Source organism: Dendrobates tinctorius, unplaced genomic scaffold, assembly GCF_039654945.1.
Source record: "Dendrobates tinctorius isolate UK_male_01 unplaced genomic scaffold, ASM3965494v1 ptg000010l, whole genome shotgun sequence".
In the NCBI taxonomy this organism is placed as follows: domain Eukaryota; kingdom Metazoa; phylum Chordata; class Amphibia; order Anura; family Dendrobatidae; genus Dendrobates; species Dendrobates tinctorius.
The window spans coordinates 10,995,001-11,015,906 of record NW_027361678.1 but is presented as its reverse complement, the minus strand read 5'-3'; the positions used below and the strand labels follow the sequence as shown (position 1 = coordinate 11,015,906).

Genomic DNA, 20,906 nt, shown 5'->3' with positions numbered 1-20,906 from the left:
GTGCTGGCATCTGGGGAATGCTGGCAGTGTTATATATGTGAGTGCAGGCAGTATTACTCATACGGGCATCTAACGGAGCGCTTGCAGTGTTATATGTGTAAGTGCAGGCAGTATTATTAGTGCGGGCATCTTACAGTGTGCTTGCACTCTTATATGTGTGAGTGCAGGCAGTATTATTAGTGCGGGCATCTTACTGAGCACTGGCAATATTATATGTGTGAGTGCAGGCAGTATTACTCATGTGGGCATCTTACGGAGCGCTGGCACTGTCATGTGAGTGCAGACAGTATTATTAGTGCGGACATCTGTGGTACTGCTGGCACTGTTATATGGTGAGGGCAGGCAGTATTGTTACTGGGGGTATCTGGTGCAGTGCTGGCACTTTTATGTGTGTGAGTGCAGGCAGTATTACTTGTGCAGGCATCTTACGGAGCGCTAGCACAGTTGTTCGCCGGACACCTGCTTATTGCTCTTCTTCTTTTTGCAGTTTCATGACTTGGAGTTAAAGCTCGGACTTGATGGGCACTGGGACTTGTGTCGTGTATTAAGACCGTAGAGCACAGGAGAGAGCTGATGAGAGGAGCTACAGACTGTCTGCAGCTCTCCAGTCCAAAACATGTGGAGATTTCACTTCCATCTGTGCACTGATGGGCATCTGACAGCTGGGTGGGCTTCCATTACCTCTTCCTCACAGCGCAGACCCCTGTGGTGAATCTGTACCACATGCTGTGTGCAGACAGTGCCTCACTATGTACATCCAGCTTTATTTTACTGCAGGTCAGACCTATAGGAATGTAATGTCTCTGTACAATATTTACACCTGTCCCCTTCCTGCCACCGCTCTGCTGCCCACCGCATGCATGCTACCACGAGGACACAGACCCTTCCCAGTCCTTCACAATGATGCTTTGCATTGGTCTCCCTGTGACTGTCCTTCCTCGCCACCTTCCTCTCCTCCGTCCTGCTTTCTGGCAGGAGTCTCACAGTTCGTGCTCTGGAGGACTTTGGCGCTGTGTTCTTGAGCCCGTGCTCGCAGGGCAGCAATGCTGTTCTCTCTCAGTTCCTCCTCAGAGATAGAGCTCGGTGGATCCGCTTCTGTCCTCTCGCTGCTTTCTGGCTGGTTGGATATTGCTGGTAGCTCCCTCTCCGGCTGTGGGATTGCATCTGCCGCCTCCAAGGACTTTTTGTGCATTCCTGCAAAGAATTGTTGGTATTCGGGTTTAGAAAATCGTCTGGGCATTGACAGGTCATCGTGAACTGAAAATGGCAAAGACAAAAAAGAATTTAGGAGACGTGTGGAAGAGACACAAATGGTCGTCCAGAATTGACCCTGCAGCCAACAGATTTTACATTTCAACAGGAGCTGTCCAATCCCTGGGTGGAGACCACCCTGCGAGGCCCAGCACACAGCTTGTGGAAGAGAGGTCTGCACATCCATGATGGCCGAGGACCCTCTGACTGCCTGATCTGTTATGAGATTCTGTCACCACTCACATGGGAAGTATAACTTTACATTTTTAGCTTTTATTTTGGGTATAACTAGTGGTCTCCTTTAGGGTACACCTAATAATGTCTGTGGGGAAGCAGCAGGCTGAGGATCCTACACATTATGTTGTGCCTGAGAATAGACACATGTGCCACTTGTAGGGTTCGCTAGATCTAATTGGATTGTAAGCTCCTGTGAACAAGAAATTTCCTGATAACGAGGATCGCTGTCTGTACAATGCGGTGGAGGACATCACTGCGTCACTGAGACTGAAGATGGAACCACATGTGAGGTTATGGAGGACATGGAGAAGACAACGCGTGTGTCTAATATAGTGGGATGAGATGCTTCTGGATACATGGCCTACACTATAGGACAGCCCATCACCCGGGAGATCACTACATTCAGTAGTTACAGCTCCACAGTGCCTTGAAAAAGTTTTCATACCCCATGAACTTTCCCACATTTTTCATGTTACACCACAAACTTGAATGTTTTTATTTGGATTTTATGTGACACCACCACAAAGTAGAAAGCATCTGTGAAGTGTAAATTCGAAAAACTTTAACAATATAAATCTGAACATTGTGCCGTGCGTTTGGATTCAGTCCCTATGAGTCAGTACTTTGTAGGACCACATTTCTTTATTAGTCTTTTGGGGTCTGTCTCTCCCACCTTTCTCTGCTGCAGTCTTTTGGGGTCTGTCTCTACCATGTTTGCACAGCTAGAGGTGACTTGTTTGCCCCTTCTTCTTTGCACACTCTCCCTCACTGTATATACACGAGTTTGTTAGTCCGTAGAGCAGCTCCATATTGGGCTATGCTTTCTATGTGTTCAGTGGATAAGTAGAAGTTTTCATGTAATTTAACTCGAGACCCCAGACCATATAATGGACATCTAGACCCCATATCATGTGTACACTTAGAAGTAGTATCCTAATCAGAAGGAGGTTTGTGCCGCTACGTCCTACCAGCACCACAATAGCGTGGATGTACATACCCCATTGGGAAGGGCCTCCATGGCTAAATTCAACATTCGTGGCTTAAAGGTTGTCACCTACAGTTGTGGCCAAAAGTATTGACACCCCTGCAATTTTGTCAGATAATACTCAGTTTCTTCCTGAAAATGATTGCAGTCACAAATTCTTTGGTATTATTATCTTCATTTAATTTGTCTTAAATGAAAAAACACAAAAGAGAATGAAGCAAAAAGCAAAACATTGATCATTTCGCACAAAACTCCAAAAATGGGTCAGACAAAAGTATTGGCACCCTCAGCCTAATACTTGGTTGCACAACCTTTAGCCAAAATAACTGCGACCAACCGCTTCCGGTAACCATCAATGAGTTTCTTACAATGCTCTGCTGGAATTTTAGACCATTCTTCTTTGGCAAACTGCTCCAGGTCCCTGATATTAGAAGGGTGCCTTCTCCAAACTGCCATTTTTAGATCTCTCCACAGGTGTTCTATGAGATTCAGGTCTGGACTCATTGCTGGCCTCTTTAGAAGTCTCCAGTGCTTTCTCTCAAACCATTTTCTAGTGCTTTTTGAAGTGTGTTTTGGGTCATTGTCCTGCTGGAAGACCCATGACCTCTGAGGGAGACCCAGCTTTCTCACACTGGGCCCTACATTATGCTGCAAAATTTGTTGGTAGTCTTCAGACTTCATAATGCCATGCACACGGTCAAGCATTCCAGTGCCAGAGGCAGCAAAGCAACCCCAAAACATCAGGGAACCTCTGCCATGTTTGACTATAGGGACCGTGTTTTTTTTCTTTGAATGCCTCTTTTTTTTCTCCTGTAAACTATGTTGATGCCTTTGCACAAAAAGCTCTACTTTTGTCTCATCTGACCAGAGAACATTCTTCCAAAACATTTTAGGCTTTTTCAGGTAAGTTTTGGCAAACTCCAGCCTGGCTCGTTTATGTCTCGGGGTAAGAATTGGGGTCTTCCTGGGTCTCCTACCATACAGTTTATTTTCATTCAGACACCGACGAATAGTACGGGTTGACACTGTTGTACCCTCGGACTGCAGGGCAGCTTGAACTTGTTTGGATGTTAGTCGAGGTTCTTTATCCAACATCCGCACAATCTTGCGTTGAAATCTCTTGTCAATTTTTCTTCTCCGTCCACATCTAGGGAGGTTAGCCACAGTGCCATGGGCTTTAAACTTCTTGATGACACTGCGCACGGTAGACACAGGAACATACAGGTCTTTGGAGATGGACTTGTAGCCTTGAGATTGCTCATGCTTCCTCACAATCTGGTTTCTCAAGTCCTCAGACAGTTCTTTGGTCTTCTTTCTTTTCTCCATGCTCAATGTGGTACACACAAGGACACAGGACAGAGGTTGAGTCAACTTTAATCCATGTCAACTGGCTGCAAGTGTGATTTAGTTATTGCCAACACCTGTTAGGTGCCACAGGTAAGTTACAGGTGCTGTTAATTACACAAATTAGAGAAGCATCACATGATTTTTCGAACAGTGCCAATACTTTTGTCCACCCTCTTTTTTATGTTTGGTGTGGAATTATATCCAATTTGGCTTTAGGACAATTCTTTTTGTGTTTTTTCATTTAAGACAAATTAAATGAAGATAATACCAAAGAATTTGTGTTTGCAGTCATTTTCAGGAAGAAACTGAGTATTATCTGACAAAATTGCAGGGGTGTCAATACTTTTGGCCACAACTGTATATATTCAGCCTGTACTGTTAGGAAGATATATAATACGGGCTACAAGTTGCACAGCAATTCTGATACATTGGGATCTGACTTCATTTAGTAGAATTAGGTGGATCTGGTCTGACCACTGCGGTCACACAAGTGGCCCCTGTAATCCTTGAGGTCGTTTTTTTTTATCTTTAGCCTTTTTTCCTTTAAGAAACCTAATGAATAGATTCTGACCCTTCCTTCTAGACTTTAGGACAGATCTAGGGTGTGGAGATCCCATCCTTCATGTCAGGGCAGGACACTGTTGTGTGTAGACAAGCTGCAGATTATAAATGAGGGACCTTTTGTGATAAAGTTTGGCAGTAGCTCCAGCAGGACCACGGCAGGGGATTTAACGTCTGAATCCACACATGACAATTTTTGCAGCATTCCTGTTCTGGTAAAAATTCTGGCCGGGATGAATATAACTTTTAAGCAGTGATAATTATGCGGAAGGCTTTTAGAGGCTCATAGGGAGCTGAACATAACTAAGGCTAGGTCTCATTTTACCACAGCTTCGACAACAGTAGGTCTCAATGTAGCAGACCATTTCATGACCCTTTATATAATGGATCGTGACAAGCATGTTCCAAAAATGGTAAAATTACTAGATGTCCCTTGCTTAATTTATTCAGGACCGCAATTAAAAAAAAAAAAAAAAAAAAAAATCAGTGCGTCATGTTTTCTCACAGTGCCTCTGTTCCCATGGTCTGTGCCGTGTGCTGTAGCCATTGTGCACACGTTTTTTGCCTGCAAAATCAGCTCATGACATTCCCCCAGAACATCAGCACCACCATCACTGGAACAGCACCGCCATAGGAGGTGAGTATAAACCTTATATTAATTAGGGTGCTGAATCGATTAAGCAGGAAACGTCTAGTAATGGCCAAACCATTTTACTAAAATTTGGACGTTTAAGGTCAATTGACTTTAACTTTAATTGCTCTCAGTATCAAGCCTTTTGTTAGCATTGGTGGATTCAGTCTCTGAGCAGATGGTCATACCTTCATCAGAAAACTCTCTAGATCAGGGGTCTCAAACGCGGCTTGTGAGACAATCGCGCTCAGCAAGCCAGGGTCTTGCCAACATCAGGGCTTTTTTTCAACTGAACGTGGACACACATTCAATTGAGATGTATTGCGGGGCAAACACCAGCTTTCTGCTCCACAGTACCAATATGATCCACTAGCAAATCGGAGACCAGCAGCTGAACGTCGCGGGGCACGGCCGCACATGACGTCGTTGGCTGTGGAGGACGCTTTTCGACTAGGGAGCGAGGTCAGGTGAGAAGAATTTTTTTTAGGTGTTTTCAAAGAGCAGCAGAATGGGGTACATTATTACAAGAAAAGGGCCAGGATGGTGACATTTTTATAAGATGGGACCAGAATGAGGACATTTTTGTAAAATGAGAACAGGATGGGGACATTACTATAAGATGGGACCAGGATAGCGACATTACTATTAGATGAGACCAGGATGGGGACAGTACGATAAGACGGGACCAGGAAGGGGACATTACTACAGGATGAGACCAGGAAGGGTACATTAATAAAAGATGGGACTAGGATGGGGACATTGCTACAAGATAGGACTAAGATGGGGACATTGCTGCAAGATAGGACCAGGATGGAAACATTACTACAAGATGGGACCAGGATAGAGAGATTTCATAGACTCATAGAATGTTAGGCTAAGTGCACACGTAGCGGAACTCTCGCGGAAGTTACCGCGAGAATTCCGGAATTCCATTCCGCGGGAAAATCGCATTTTAAATTCCCGCGATTTTCCTGCGGAAAAACTAGCAATTTGCAAGCGTAATTAGCTTGCAGAATGTTAGCGTTTTCCAAGTGGTCTGGAGCATCGCTTGGAGAACTGATTGACAGGTTGGTCACACTCGTCAAACACAGTGTTTGACAAGTGTGAACAACTTTTTACTACTGATGCCTATGCAGCATCAGTAGTAAAAGGATGTAAAAAAATAAAAAAAATATTGTTATTCTCACCTTCCGGCGTCCCACGCAGCCTTCCCGCCTCTCTTCACGCTCCTGGCATCTTCCGTTCTCAGTAATCCTTTGCACGAATGACCGCGAGACATCGCGCTCCCGTGACGTCATCGCGCTCCCACGACGTCATCACGGTCATTCTCGCAAAGGATTACTGGGACCGGAAGATGCGTGGAGAGAGGCGGGAAGGCTGTGCGGGACGCCCGAAGGTGAGAATAACAATATTTTTTATTTTAATTCTATTTTTTTTACAGGGATATGGTACCCACAGCCAAGAGGACAGTCTCCTCTCCTCCGGACCATGGGTACCATCCGCAAATGTTCTGCTTACTTTTCGCATGGTGGGCACAGCGAAAGTGCAACCCGCTGCTCATTGTAGCGCAGGATTCATTAAACCATCTCAAACAGATGTCTGTCCAGCCTCTTTTTGAAGACTTCCATTGAAAGACAACTCACCACCTCTCATGGCAGCCTGTTCCACTCATTGATCACACTCACTGTCCAAAATTTTTTCTAATATCTAAACTGTATCTTCTCCCTTTCAGTTTCATTCTATTGCTTCTCATGTTTCCATGTGCAAATAAGAATAAGGATGATCCCTCTACACCAGGGGTGGGCAACCTCTGGCCCGCGGTCTCCATGCCCGTGGTGACTTCATGCAGGTCCCAGGAGTCCGCAATCCTCGGGCGGCAGCCGTATCCTTTCAGCTGCCGGCCCTTTAACTCCCAAGTGCATGGTACGGCAGCATTCATTACAGAAAGCTGCCTTCCTGGACATGAATGCTGATGTCATCACGGTAGGCGGTGTTAGCGTCCGGGTGGGCGCGGTTAGCGCCAAATGCACTCCCATCCTCCTGTCCCTGAAGAGGAGCTGCAGCCAGAGTCCAGAGTGAGCTCTGAGTGCCTGCAGCTCTGTGCCTGTCTGCTGGTGATTTCTGTGCCCCTCAGCTATGTGCCCCAATATGATCTCTGCCTTCCAGCTATGTACCCCTATGTGATCTCTGTGGCCCCAGCTATGTGCCCCCCCTGTGATTTATGTGCCCCCCAGCTATGTGCCCCCCCTGTGATCTCTGTGCCTCCTAGCTATGTGCCCCCAAGTGATCTCTGTGCCCCTCCGTGATCTCTGTGGCGTCAGCTATGTGCCCCACTGTGATCTCTGCCCACCCATCTATATGCTCCCCTGTGATCTTAGTGCCTCCATGTGATCTTTGTGGCCGCAGCTATGTGATCCCTTTGCCCTGTCTCCTGTGTGAGGTATATACAGCAGTCCCAGTGTCTCCTGTGTGATGTTTAGACAGCAGTCACAGTGTCTCCTATGTGATGCTTATCTAGCAGTCCCATTGTCTCCTATGTGGTGTATATACAGCTGTCTCAGTGTCTCCTTTGTGATGTATATACAGCTGTCTGTCTCCTATGTGATGCTTATATAGCAGTCCCATTGTTTGGCCTTCTCAACATAATTTTTGACCACTTTACCCTTTTCATCCTGTAAAAATCCCATAGCATCTTTGACTTTTCTTTTGCTTTTTGCATACCCTCAAAATCGTTTTTTTAACGCTTTTGGTCTCCCTTGCAAGCCTCACTTCATTACTTGCTTTAGCTCGTCTAACGCTTGCCCTGCATTCCCTGCAAACAGCATTATATTCTTTTTTAGATATGACCCCCTCTTTCCATTTAATATACATTTATTTTTCCTTTTTAACAAGTGATTAAGTTATGTGTTCATTCATCCTGGTCTGTTTAGATGTTTCCAGTTCTTCCTTCTTTTGGGGATTGTTACCGATTGTGCGGTAAGAATTTAATTTAGCAAAATCTCCCATTCTTCTTATTCTTACCCTAACCGTTTCTACAGAGCTACTAATCTCCAAAGCATGGATCTCTGTGGATATATATGTTTTCGTAACACACAATGCAACACTTCTTCCCCTCTTGTTAATCCTGATTCTAATAAATAAGATATAGCCTTCAAGGTTTGTATTCCAATCGTGTATCGTCCCACCAAGTTTCAGTGATACCTATGACGTCATATCTCTCTTCCTGTGTTAGCAGCTCCAATTCTCCCTGTTTGTTTCCCATGCTCTGTGTATTTGTATAGACACATTTTTGTTTGCAGTCAGTTTCTTTGCTCCTCTAATTTCAATAAATATTCATTGTTTCATTCAGTGTTTAGCCAGAGCCAGCATGGGTTTTGTTCTTTATTTCCGCTTCTAATAGTAGGGTTCTCAAAAGACTTCATTAGCTGCATATTTTTTCCTAGCCATATATTTTCCATCCCATATTGCTCTAGTTTAAAGCACTCCTGATGAGTGTAGCAAGATGTCTACCAAATATGTGTTTTCCTGTTTTTTTTGTAAAATGCAACCCATCTCTAGCATGCTGGGACATTTCTATAAGAAAAGGACCAGGATGGGGACATTACTACAGGATAGGAAAATTACTATAAGATGTGACTAGGATGGGGACATTACTATAAAATGGGACCGTGGTGGGGCTTTTACTACAGGATGGGACGAGGGTGGGGGTATTACTACAGGATGGAGACATTAATATAAAATGGGACCAGGATAGAGAAATTACTATAAGATGGGACATTACTTTAAGATGAGACTAGGATGTGTTCATTATTACAAGATGGGGCAAGGATGGAGACATTTCTATAAGATGAGGACCAGGATGGGGACATACATATTACTATTAGATGTGATCAGGATGGGGACATTACTATAAGATCTGGACCAAGATGGGGACATTACTATAAGAAGGAACTAGGATGGGGACATTATTTCAAGATGGGACCAGGATGGAGACATTTCTGTAATAAGAGCACCAGGATGGGGACATTACTATAAGTTGTGATAAGGATGGGGACATTACTATGAGATGGGATCAGGATGGGGACATTGTGATAATATGGGATGAGGAAGGGGACATTAAGATCGGATGCGACCAGGATGGGAACATTGCTACAGGATGAGATCAGGATGGCTACATTACTATAAGATGGGACTGGGATGGGGCCATTACTATAAGATGGGACCAGGATGGGGACATTATTATAATATGGGACCAGGATGGGGCAATACTACAGGATGGGGACATTACTATAAGATGGGACAAGGATGGAGACACTATTACATGGGACCAGGATGGTGCATTACTATAAGTTGGGACCGGGATGGGGACATTACTACAGGATAGGGCATTATTATAAGATGTGACCAGAATGGAGACATTTCTAAAAGATGAGGACCATGATGAGTACATTGCTACAGGATGGGGACATTACTATAAGATGGGTCCAAGATGGGGACATTACTACAGGATGAGACCAGGATGGGGACATTACTATAAAATGGAACCAGGATGGTGACATTACTTTAAGATGGGACCAGGATTGGGGACATTGCTACAGGATGAGGACATTACAATAAGTTGGGACCAGGAAGGAGACACTAGAATAGGATGGGACAAGGATGGGAACATTATTGTAAGATGAGGTACAGGATGGGGACATCACTTTAAAGTGAGGGGCAGGATGGGGACATTACTATAAGATGAGGACCAGGAAGGGGCCATTACCTGGGGACACGAGATGAAAACATAATTCTCCCTCTGTACAAATCACTCGTCAGACCACACTTGGAGTATTGTGTGCAATTTTGGACGCCGGTGCTCAAGAAAGACATTACTGAACTTGAAAGGGTTCAAAGGCGGGCTACTAAAATGATAAATGGAGTTGGTTCACTACAATACCCAGAAAGGTTATCAAAATTAGGTCTATTTACTCTAGAAAAGAGAAGACTTAGGGGAGACCTAATATATATGTACAAGTATATCAGAGGGCAATACAGAGATCTCTCCAATTAACTGTTTGTACCAAGGACTGTGACAAGAACAAGGGGGCATTCTCTTCGTTTGGAGGAAAGACAATTTCTGCACCAGCATAGAAGAGGGTTCTTCACGGTAAGAGCAGTGAGGCTATGGAATTCTCTTCCTGAGGAAGTGGTAATGGCCAACTCACTGAATGAATTTAAGAAAGGAATGGATGCTTTTCTTGTGAGTAACAGTATAGAAGGTTACATAATATTATAGGTAGATGGTTGTCCCAGCTTAGGAGAAGAAACTTTTTTCCCTATGGAGAAAATTGGCTGCTACTCTGTGGGTTTTTTGCCTTACCCAGGATCAACAATGCAGAACAGCTGCACTAAAAATAGGCTGAACTAGATGGACATAAGGTCTTCCTTCAGCCTTCAAAACTATGTTACCACAGCATAAGGCATCACTATAAGATAGGGACATTACTAAATTATTACAAGATGGGATCAGGATTAGGACATTATTACAAGATAGGACCAGGATGGGGGCATCATTATAAGATGGGACCAGGATGATATTACCACCAGATGGGATCAGGATGGAGACATTACTATAAAATGAGGACCAGGATGGGGACATTACGATAAGATGAGGACCGGGATGGGGGCATTACCACAGGATAAGGCATTACTATAAGATGTGACCAGGATGGGGACATTACATTATTACAAGATGGGATCAGGATGAGAACATTACTACAAGATAGGACCAGGATGGGGGCATCATTATGACATGGGACCAGGATGATATTAGTATAAGATGGGATCAGGATGGGGATATTACTCCAGGATGGGACATTACTATAAGAAGGGACCAGGATGAGAATATGTTTTATATGATTAGAAACAGGATGGAGACATTACTACTACAAAGGACCAGGATGAGGACATTACTATAGAATGGGGGACATTATTACAGGATTAAGGTCTTTATTACAGGCTGAGGGACATTATTATTACAGGACATGTGACATTATAACAGGATTGGAGACATGATGGGGGCCAGAACCACTATATGATTATTATAAACCTATATTACTGTATGGGGCTGATTGGGAGTCAAATAAATGTAAAATAATTTAAAAAAAAATTCAGAATGAAAAAGTAATGAAATAATATTTGACCTCTAAAAATGCTGTTTTATGTAAAAATTTCAAGGAAACTAGAAGACCTGTACCATCACCCATATGATAATCCTCATTAAAAAGAATAAAAAACATGCCAAAAATAGATGATGATAGATGATATAGGAATATAATGTTATTGAAAACTTAATCTTCCGTAAAAAACACGGCCCTCCATATTCAATTTTTTTTCTGTGTGGCCCATTTATCCAGCTGAGTTTTAGATCTCTGCTCTAGATCCTGGTGGGCAGACCCTGGCATGCTTGGTGGTTCCGCAGTGGGCGAAGTCTCCCATAACCTTTTATGAGTTGGAAAAAGCACAATTTCCTCAGCCAGAAAAGTATAATGGTTATTACTATGGCCTGAGATGTGAAAATGTAGGCCAACCTGAACATCATGGAAAGGGTTTGTCAATCTGATGAAGCTGATAAACATGAGTCCGTGTGAGTAATCCCCACATCCTAGGGACCCTCCAGAGATCTCTGATTTAGTGGTCATTCTTGTTAGAACTTTACTTTGTCAGCAATAATATTGAGGAAGCTACTTTAGATGCAAAGGGTAGGATCAGCTCTGACTTTGCCATGTTCCTTCCTGACAAGGGTTCTGATTTAATATGTTGTCCCACATTGACAGCTTTTTCAGGATCTGTGGGTCCACAGGGAAATGACATATTGTATGGCTCTGAAGACTCCTTGTCCCCAAAGTGTCTATTACTCCTGGTGAGCGCCCAACATGGATGAGATGCATCTGCAGTCAGCAAGGACCAGAGGCTTGGTTCCACCTCATTCCCATATCCGAGGTACTGAAAAGTGAAATCACAGGGTGCAATTACTGATCAACTCTGTCTGGTAGCAACACTAAGGGTTCATGGTCTCTCTCAATAAGGGTTATAAGTGCTATAAAGCCCAAGAAACTGCGACTGCTGACACAAGGCCTAAGAAGCACTGCAGCACAGGACGATATATCCAGGAAGTTTATATCAAGACCTAAGATTGTCTTTGTTGCTGAAGAAACAATGTCCTACTTTTTCCAGCATTATGATAACAGAATTCCAATCTGAAGATGGTGCATGAGAACTTCTTAATTACCTTAGTGTTTTGTGTAAGAAGGCTGTAGGACAGAAAGTGGATGGGAGATAAACCTGGAGTAATGCTGTAGTACATACGGGAATAGAAGGGGTTAATCAGCCATGACAGATTACTTTGTGAGCAGCTGAAGTGCTAGGAGTGACAGCTGCTCACCATATCTCCAACCCTGAGTGTGGTTCACTTAGTAAACGGAAACCTGTTTGTCTCACACATGTTGGTGTGTATGGAGGTGTGCGGATCTCCTGGATTGTGTGCCTTTGCTAAAGGACTCTAGGCCAGGCGGGCTAACCAGCACTATTGTATGGACTTGTTACTTTATGTTTTACTGTGTGCCGGACAAAGGCGGTATTTAAGTTTTTCTGTGATTTTTGAGGACTGAAATAAACCAGCTGGACTTGAAACAGAAACGGTTACTGTGATACCTTAGATCGCTCCCAAGTGAGTAACATTGTTACATTAGATAAGGAACCTTACTTATGTGGGTTCTTGTGGATGCCCCTTCACTCAGAGCTGCTGCGTTGCGCACAGGATCAGAAGAGGACCTGCTAGGACATGGAGAACGCTGGTGACCTTCAATTATGACCCTTCATCTGGGAGCTCATTAACCCCTGTAGGACACATTCACCCTGAGGTTTTTTAGTCTTTTGTTTTGAAGTGGGTTTTTTTCACACGTTTTATTCAGCTATTTTTTATTGCAGTGGAAAATTTGGAGCAGATTCAGTAAGGAATCCCCAGAACGGAAGTAAGGTTTTTAAAACCTCATGTGGAACGAGACTGTGCATATTTGAAGTAGGTTTTGGTGTGAATTTTGGAGGAATCCACTTGCAATTGACGTCAGAATGGTATGTAGAACTAGAATCCGGGAAAATGCAGAGAAATAGATTGACTTATTGAGATGATCCCTGTCTAATTTGGGATTTCCAGTGTAGTATAGATGCTTAGAAGAGGCGAACCAGCTGTCTGAGTCCATGCATGGCGTCTTGTGCTGGCGGCTCAGGGGCCCTTGATTATTACAGTTTCACGTATTAGTACATGGGGCAGAATCCACCATTATTCTGCTGCTGTAGGACAGAAGAAAAATAATTAATAAAACGGACCCTTCATTTTTATGTCTAGTTTTCACCAAAAATCTGCAACAGGACAGATCTTGTCTTTTGCACGTTTTAGTTGCTGTTTTGAAGCGCACTGGGCCGTTGCTGTCTCCTCCGGTGTCTGGCAGCCATGACTCTCCGGCCAGACGTTCATGTGATGAGGTGTTTTTGTGGCCCTGCTGTGTTACCTTCATTTGTAAAATGTTATTGCCGTACACTGACATATTAAACTGGATGCTGGAGGTTGTAGTCCTCTAGGGATAATACTCCCTATTTGGCCATGGTCAGTATTTTACAACCGTATTTGTAAGCCAAAATCTGGAGACAATCAATCAGAGGGAAAGTGTAAGAGAAACCCATCACCACTTCTGTGTTATCACCCACTCCTGGTTACAAATACTGATGTAAAACACTGACCATGTGAACGTGGCCTAACAGTCAGGCTTGTGCTGTCACTGGTTGGCTTCCTACTAGGCCCTGACATCTGCAGGGTCTGTTAGTGGGCATGACGGGGATGGACAGCCCCATACACTGCAGGGGTAATACATCGGTGTGAGAAACTACCAGACTAGTTTCTTGATGTGATACCATTGTGGTCACTGTCATAGCCATGCAAGACTAGCAGGGAACATGCAGCCTGTAAGCTGTGGCTGGAGGGGCATACAGGCCATATGCATAATCTCACAGGACATCAGCCCTTCCTTACCAAGCAGCCAGGGGGCACAGGATTCCATAATGCCATCCTTAGCCGATTTCAGGATAGATTCTGGAAGGGGTATGGAATGTCGGACCATGGCTCCGTAGAGTCCATACTCTGCCATCACGCTGCTTCGGCCCCAGCACTTTTCACGTTTTCTCCACTTTGCACGTCTGTTCTGAAACCAAACCTGTGAGAGTAAGAGAAGTGAGATAAAATCTCAGGAGCTGACATCAGGAGCTGTGCGTTTGCTTGTTAAGGGGTCTTGCACACTATGCTTTTTTGTGCTTTGTTTTTTTTAACTTTTCTGAAAAACTCACTGGCTTATCACTATTTGTAAGTCATAGGCAAACATGAACCAAAGGTGCATATTAATGATGTTTAAATCCCAAAACCCACACCCAAGTCTGGAGGTATGTGAGTGTGCATAGGTGTGCGTGCATGTGCCTGTAGTGTGCCTGCTATCATGTGTGAGCTGACTGCAGATTTCTCCATGTTCTCTAGGCGAACAATTCAGTCATCTGTTGTTCCCTGGTTCAAAGCGTCTGGATTTCTGTCCTGCTTGAGAAGTGATTGAAAAATCACTTAATTTTTAGTTGAATCAATGCCCTGGAATTATCCAGGGAAATTAAATCCTCTCCGCTCCGAGGCCCAGCATTGACCTTTGCTAATTAATACCGCACTTATTCCTCAATCTCCAGCAATTCCCCAACATAATACTTCCTCCCATTTAACTAATTACTTATGTGAGGAGGGGGCCGCTATCTCAGAGGATGCTGGATTATGATGAGGTCATTAGCACATTAACGAGAGGTGCAGATATTTCATTCACTGGCAACAAGAGATTTCAATCAGCCACTAGAAAAGAAAGTGATTGCGGTAAGTCTGTGGTAATGTGGCGTCTCATGGGCAATGGTGGCCACCAGATTAATGTGTTCAGCCAGAGAACCAGAGAACAAATGTCAGGGGATTCGGATAATTCATTACAGAAACATACGGTATGACCATTCATCTTTCTTCACAATACCAGGTGGTAAAACCAATGACTGTACCTTACACCAGACTCATGCTGCTGTTGGACTGTCATATCTACTACCATCACTGTCATACTGTACAACTGTCATCTCTACCACCTGACCTGTCATATTCTCCGACTGTCATCTCTACAACCTTCCTTGTCATACTGTTCAACTGTCATCTCTACCATCTTCCCTGACACACTCTACAACTGTCATTTATACTACTTTTACTGCCATACTATGACTGTCTTCTCTACCTTCTTCCCCGCAATGTTGTACAACTCATCTCAGCCACCTTCCCTACAATGCTGTAAACTGTCGCCTCTACTACCTTCGCTATCATACTGTACCTCTTTTCCTGGTCATACTGTACGACTGTTATCTCTACTACTTTCCCTAACATACTGTACAACTGTCATTACTACCACTTTCGCTGTTATAGTACTCAACTGTGATTTATACCACCTTTACTGCCATACTGAATGAATGTCATCTCTACCACCTTCCCCACAATGTTGTACAACTCATCTAAGCTAGTACTCCTTTGCTTGCTGTATGACTGTCATCTCTATTACCTTCCCTGTAATACTGTATAACAGTCATCTCTAGCACCTTCCTTTTCATACTACACAACTGTCATCGTTACCACTTTACCTGTCATACTGTACAATTCTCATCTCTACCACTTTCCCTGTCATACTGACTGACTGTCATTTGTACTACCTTCCCTGTCATATTGTACAATTGATTCATACCTCCTTTACTACCATACTGTATGACTGAAATCTCTTCTACCACTACCTTCCCTGTCATACTATCCTACGGTCATCACTAACACCCTACCTATTGTACTGAACAACTAGTATTTCTACCACCTTCCCCGTCATACTGTACCTCTACCACCATTTCGGTTATTCTGTACGACTGTTATTTTTACCACCTTCCCTGTCATACTACACGACTGACATTTATATCACCTTTGCTACCATAATTTATGACTGTCATCTCTGCCACCTTCCCTTTAATACTATACGAATGTCATCACTAACACCCTCCATGTCATACTATGACTGTGACGACCTTCCCTTGTCAAGACTGTCATTTCATACTGTACGACTGTTATTTTTACCACCTTAACTGCCATACTGTACCACTCTAATCTCTACCACCTTTCCAGCAAAGCTGTACAACTCATTCAAGTCACTTCCCCTGCCATGCTGTAAAATTGTCATCTTTACCACCTTCCCTGTCATAATATACGACTGTCATCGTTAACACCTTCCATATAATTCTGTACAACTGTCTTCTACCGCCTTCTGTCATACTTTGTGACTGTCATCTCTTCAACCTTCCATGTTATACTGCATGACCTTCCATGCAAAGTTGAACAACTCATCTAAGCCAGCTCCCTCAGCCATGCTGTAAAACTGTCATATCTACCACCTTCCCTGTTATACTGTATGACTGTCATTGCTAACACCTTCATATCTTTCTGTACAATTGTCATCTCTACCGCCTTCCCTGTGTCATTGCATGATTGTCATCTCTACCACCTTACCTGTCATATTGTACGACTGTCATTTCTACCACAATTACTGTCATAGTGTAATAGTGTATGACTGTAGTCTCTACCACCTTCCCTGTAAAGTTGTGCAACTCATCTAAACCAGCTCCCCAAACCATGCTGTAAAACTGTCATCTCTACCTCCTTCCCTGTCATAGTGTATGACTGTCATTGCTAACACCTTCCCTATCATACTGTTCAACTGTCATCTCTACTCCCTTCCCTATTATACGGTACGACTGTCATCTCTACCACCTTCCCTGCTAAACTGTATAACTGTCATCTCTAAAACCTTCCCTGTCATACTGTACAACTGTCATCTCTACCACCTTCTCTGCCATCCTATACTACAGTCAGGTGTGCAACATTCCCCGCAATGTTGTACAAGTCATCGAAGCCAGCAAACCCAGCCATGCTCTAAAACTGTCATTTCCAGCACCTTCCCTATCATACTGTACGACTGTCATCTCTAACACCTTTACTGCCATACTGTACAACTGGCATTGCTACCTCATTCCTCTCAATGTTGTACTATTTACTACTAGGTACTAGGTTAGACACACAATATGCTACGCCCCCTCGAGGAAGCCGACGCGAAACGCGCATTGGGGCTGCTGCGGTGACATTTCATATGGGCTAATTGTCTCTTTGCTATCTCTGTGACTGCACGTAGTTTAAGGTATTTCCCATTACCTAGTACTTATTTATATTGCTGTTTTGATGCACCATGTAGATTGCAGTCACAGCACATAATGTTAATGATCTTTTTAGCACTAGCATTTTAGTACAGTTTAATCAAGTTCATGCTCTTCTCATCCCTATGATTATCATAACTAGTAGGTGTCATACTTTTTAAGACCGCACTTGTGCCACTAATCTAGTTTAACATGTATTATACTTGTTTGCCGATGTACAGTTGTGGCCAAAAGTATTGACACCCCTGCAATTCTGTCAGATAATACTCAGTTTCTTCCTGAAAATAATTGCAAACACAAATTCTTTGGTATTATTATCTTCATTTAATTTGTCTTAAATGAAAAAACACAAAAGAGAATGAAGCAAAAAGCAAAACATTGATCATTTCACACAAAACTCCAAAAATGGGCCAGACAAAAGTATTAGCACCCTCAGCCTAATACTTGGTTGCATAACCTTTAGCCAAAATAACTGGGACCAACCGCTTCCGGTAACCATCAATGAGTTTCTTACAATGCTCTGCTGGAATTTTAGACCATTCTTCTTTGGCAAACTGCTCCAGGTCCCTGATATTTGAAGGGTGCCTTCTCCAAACTGCCATTTTTAGATCTCTCCACAGGTGTTCTATGGGATTCAGGTCTGGACTCATTGCTGGCCACCTTAGAAGTCTCCAGTGCTTTCTCGCAAACCATTTTCTAGTGCTTTTTGAAGTGTCTTTTGGATCATTGTCCTGCTGGAAGACCCATGACCTCTGAGGGAGACCCAGCTTTCTCACACTGGGCCCTACATTATGCTGCAAAATTTGTTGGTAGTCTTCAGACTTCATAATGCCATGCACACGGGCAAGCAGTCCAGTTCCAGAGGCAGCAAAGCAACCCCAAAACATCAGGGAACCTCCGCCATGTTTGACTGTAGGGACCGTGTTCTTTTCTTTGAATGCCTCTTTTTTTTCTCCTGTAAACTCTATGTAGATGCCTTTGCCCAAAAAGCTCTACTTTTGTCTCATCTGACCAGAGAACATTCTTCCAAAACATTTTAGGCTTTTTCAGGTAAGTTTTGGCAAACTCCAGCCTGGCTTTTTTATGTCTCGGGGTAAGAAGTGGGGTCTTCCTGGGTCTCCTACCATACAGTCCCTTTTCATTCAGATGCCAACGGATAGTACGGGTTGACACTGTTGTACCCTCGGACTGCAGGGCAGCTTGAACTTGTTTGGATGTTAGTCGAGGTTCTTTATCCAAAATCCGCACAATCTTGCGTTGAAATCTCTTGTCAATTTTTCTTTTCCGTCCACATCTAGGGAGGTTAGCCACAGTGCCATGGGCTTTAAACTTCTTGATGACACTGCGCACGGTAGACACAGGAACATACAGGTCTTTGGAGATGGACTTGTAGCCTTGAGATTGCTCATGCTTCCTCACAATCTGGTTTCTCAAGTCCTCAGACAGTTCTTTGGTCTTCTTTCTTTTCTCCATGCTCAATGTGGTACACACAAGGACACAGGACAGAGGTTGAGTCAACTTTAATCCATGTCAACTGGCTGCAAGTGTGATTTAGTTATTGCCAACACCTGTTAGGTGCCACAGGTAAGTTACAGGTGCTGTTAATTACACAAATTAGAGAAGCATCACATGATTTTTCGAACAGTGCCAATACTTTTGTCCACCCTCTTTTTTTATGTTTGGTGTGGAATTATATCCAATTTGGCTTTAGGACAATTCTTTTTGTGTTTTTTCATTTAAGACAAATTAAATGAAGATAATAATACCAAAGAATGTGTTTGCAATCATTTTCAGGAAGAAACTGAGTATTATCTGACAGAATTGCAGGGGTGTCAATACTTTTGGCCACAACTGTATATTGTAAACTTATAAAAATTGTGATATTTTTCATATGGATTATTAACTCCAGTATTTTGGTATTGCAGTCCTCCAGCCATGCTGTATAACTGTCACCTCTAACACCATCTTGTAATACTGTCTGACTGTCCTCTAAGACCCTCCTTATCATGCTATTTGACAGTCATTTCTACCACCTTCCCTGGTATACTGTATGACTGTCATATCTAGCACCTTCCCTATCATACTGTACTAATGTAATTTCTAGCACCTTTACTGCCATAAAACTTACCATTTCATATTGTACAACTGTCATTTCTACAACCTCTATTGCCATAGTGTACAACTGTCATTTCTACCTTCCGTTACTATACGACTCATTTCTGTTACTTCTCTGTCATGCTGTACGACTATCATCCCGAACACCTTCTCTGTCATATTATACAACTGTCATCTCTACCAATTTCCCCGCAATGTTGTACAGCCCATCTAAGCCAGCTCCCACAGTCATGCTGTATGTCTGTCATTTCTACCACCTTCCCTGTCAAACTGTACAACTGTCATCTCTACCACCTTCCTGTCATGTTGTACGACTGTCATTTCTACCACCTTCCCCGCAATGTTGTACAACTCATCTAAGCCAGCTTCCCCAGCCATGCTGTGCAACTGTCCTCTATACCACCTTCCCTGCCTTGCTGTATGTCTGCCATCAACACTATCTCCCTCCCCACCATGCTGTTCGACTATCATGTATATCAACCCCCTGTAACACTGTATTGATGTAATCTAAACAAACCCTTTCGCATGCTATGCAATTGTCATTTATGTCACCTTCCCACACCATGCTGTGTGACTGTTATACTGCCATACCCCTGCCATACTTGAATGATTATACTCTATTATACCTCCCAGCCATGTTGTACGACTGTCATCTATTTTCCCATCATGCCGTACAACCAATCTCCCAGCATGCTCTTAAGGCCCCGTGACGTGGTTTGCGAGCTTGCGTATTTTGGCCAAAATATCGACCAATACATCACTATTTTTGTGCATTTTGTGCACTATATTTTTTGGGGTGCAGCCAAGCATAAACATGTCTCGTCTCATATGAGGAGTGTTCACACTGGGATGCATTGAGAGGGTGCTGGCCAGCCCACTTAATCGAATAGTAGGGACGTGACTAATAGGCTGTGAACCAGACACTATGCATTACCCTTATGTGAACAGCGCCCTATACAGGCCTTTATCGTGCAAGTGTATAGTGGGCAGTCACCCCCTCCAGGAATGGGTAGGTGGAGAGTGGCTGTTGATCTAGCATTTTGCACCTGTGTTGCCAACATCTTGCTATATGGGTTGGCTGCACTCTATAGTGCATTTGTTCCAAGATCTGGCCAGGTAAGCGGTGCTGCCCTTTTTTTGCTGTTTGATTAGAATTTTTGGAGGTTTTTAGTCTTCTTTTGTTGCTTTACTAATAGTTTAGTGTTAGGACTCGCAAGCGTGAGGACCCGTGATGTGGGTTGCGAGCTTGCGTATTTTGGCCAAAATATCAACCAATACCTCACTATTTTTGTGTATTTTGTGCACTATATTTTTCAGGGTGCAGCCAAGCCCAAACACATCTGGTCTCGTATGAGGGGTGTTCACACTGCGATCCATTGAGAGTGTGCTGGCCAGCCTGCCTAATCGAATAGTAGCGACGTGTTCCAAGATCTGGGCAGG

At 43.5% G+C, this 20,906-nt stretch overlaps 2 protein-coding genes across 8 annotated transcripts in view; one reads left to right on the top strand and one right to left on the bottom strand.

Moving 5' to 3' along the window:
• The window catches only part of ABCD4 (ATP binding cassette subfamily D member 4), a 141,003-nt gene that overhangs the window by 89,107 nt on the left and 30,990 nt on the right, over positions 1-20,906 (top strand). For 3 of the 7 annotated variants that reach the window (XR_012234362.1, XR_012234375.1, XR_012234372.1), the window contains 2 exons: positions 11,831-11,996; positions 20,784-20,905. Coding sequence is in view for 1 of the 7 variants with exons in the window: in XM_073586800.1 (XP_073442901.1) it covers positions 488-556 (69 nt within the window). In the remaining 6 variants the exon portion in view is untranslated. Of the gene's footprint in view, positions 1-487; positions 2,075-11,830; positions 11,997-12,983; positions 13,128-20,783; position 20,906 lie in introns of those variants that run through there. The other 4 variants (XR_012234364.1, XR_012234370.1, XR_012234363.1 and 1 more) reach the window with 3 other exon arrangements.
• Positions 747-20,906, bottom strand: part of VSX2 (visual system homeobox 2) — a 195,405-nt gene continuing 175,245 nt past the window's right edge. The window contains exons 4-5 of the mRNA XM_073586811.1: positions 14,083-14,263; positions 747-1,257 (exon numbers count right to left, since the gene is read on the bottom strand). Coding sequence (XP_073442912.1) covers positions 896-1,257; positions 14,083-14,263 — 543 coding nt within the window. The 3' untranslated portion in view covers positions 747-895. The remainder of the gene's footprint in view (positions 1,258-14,082; positions 14,264-20,906) is intronic.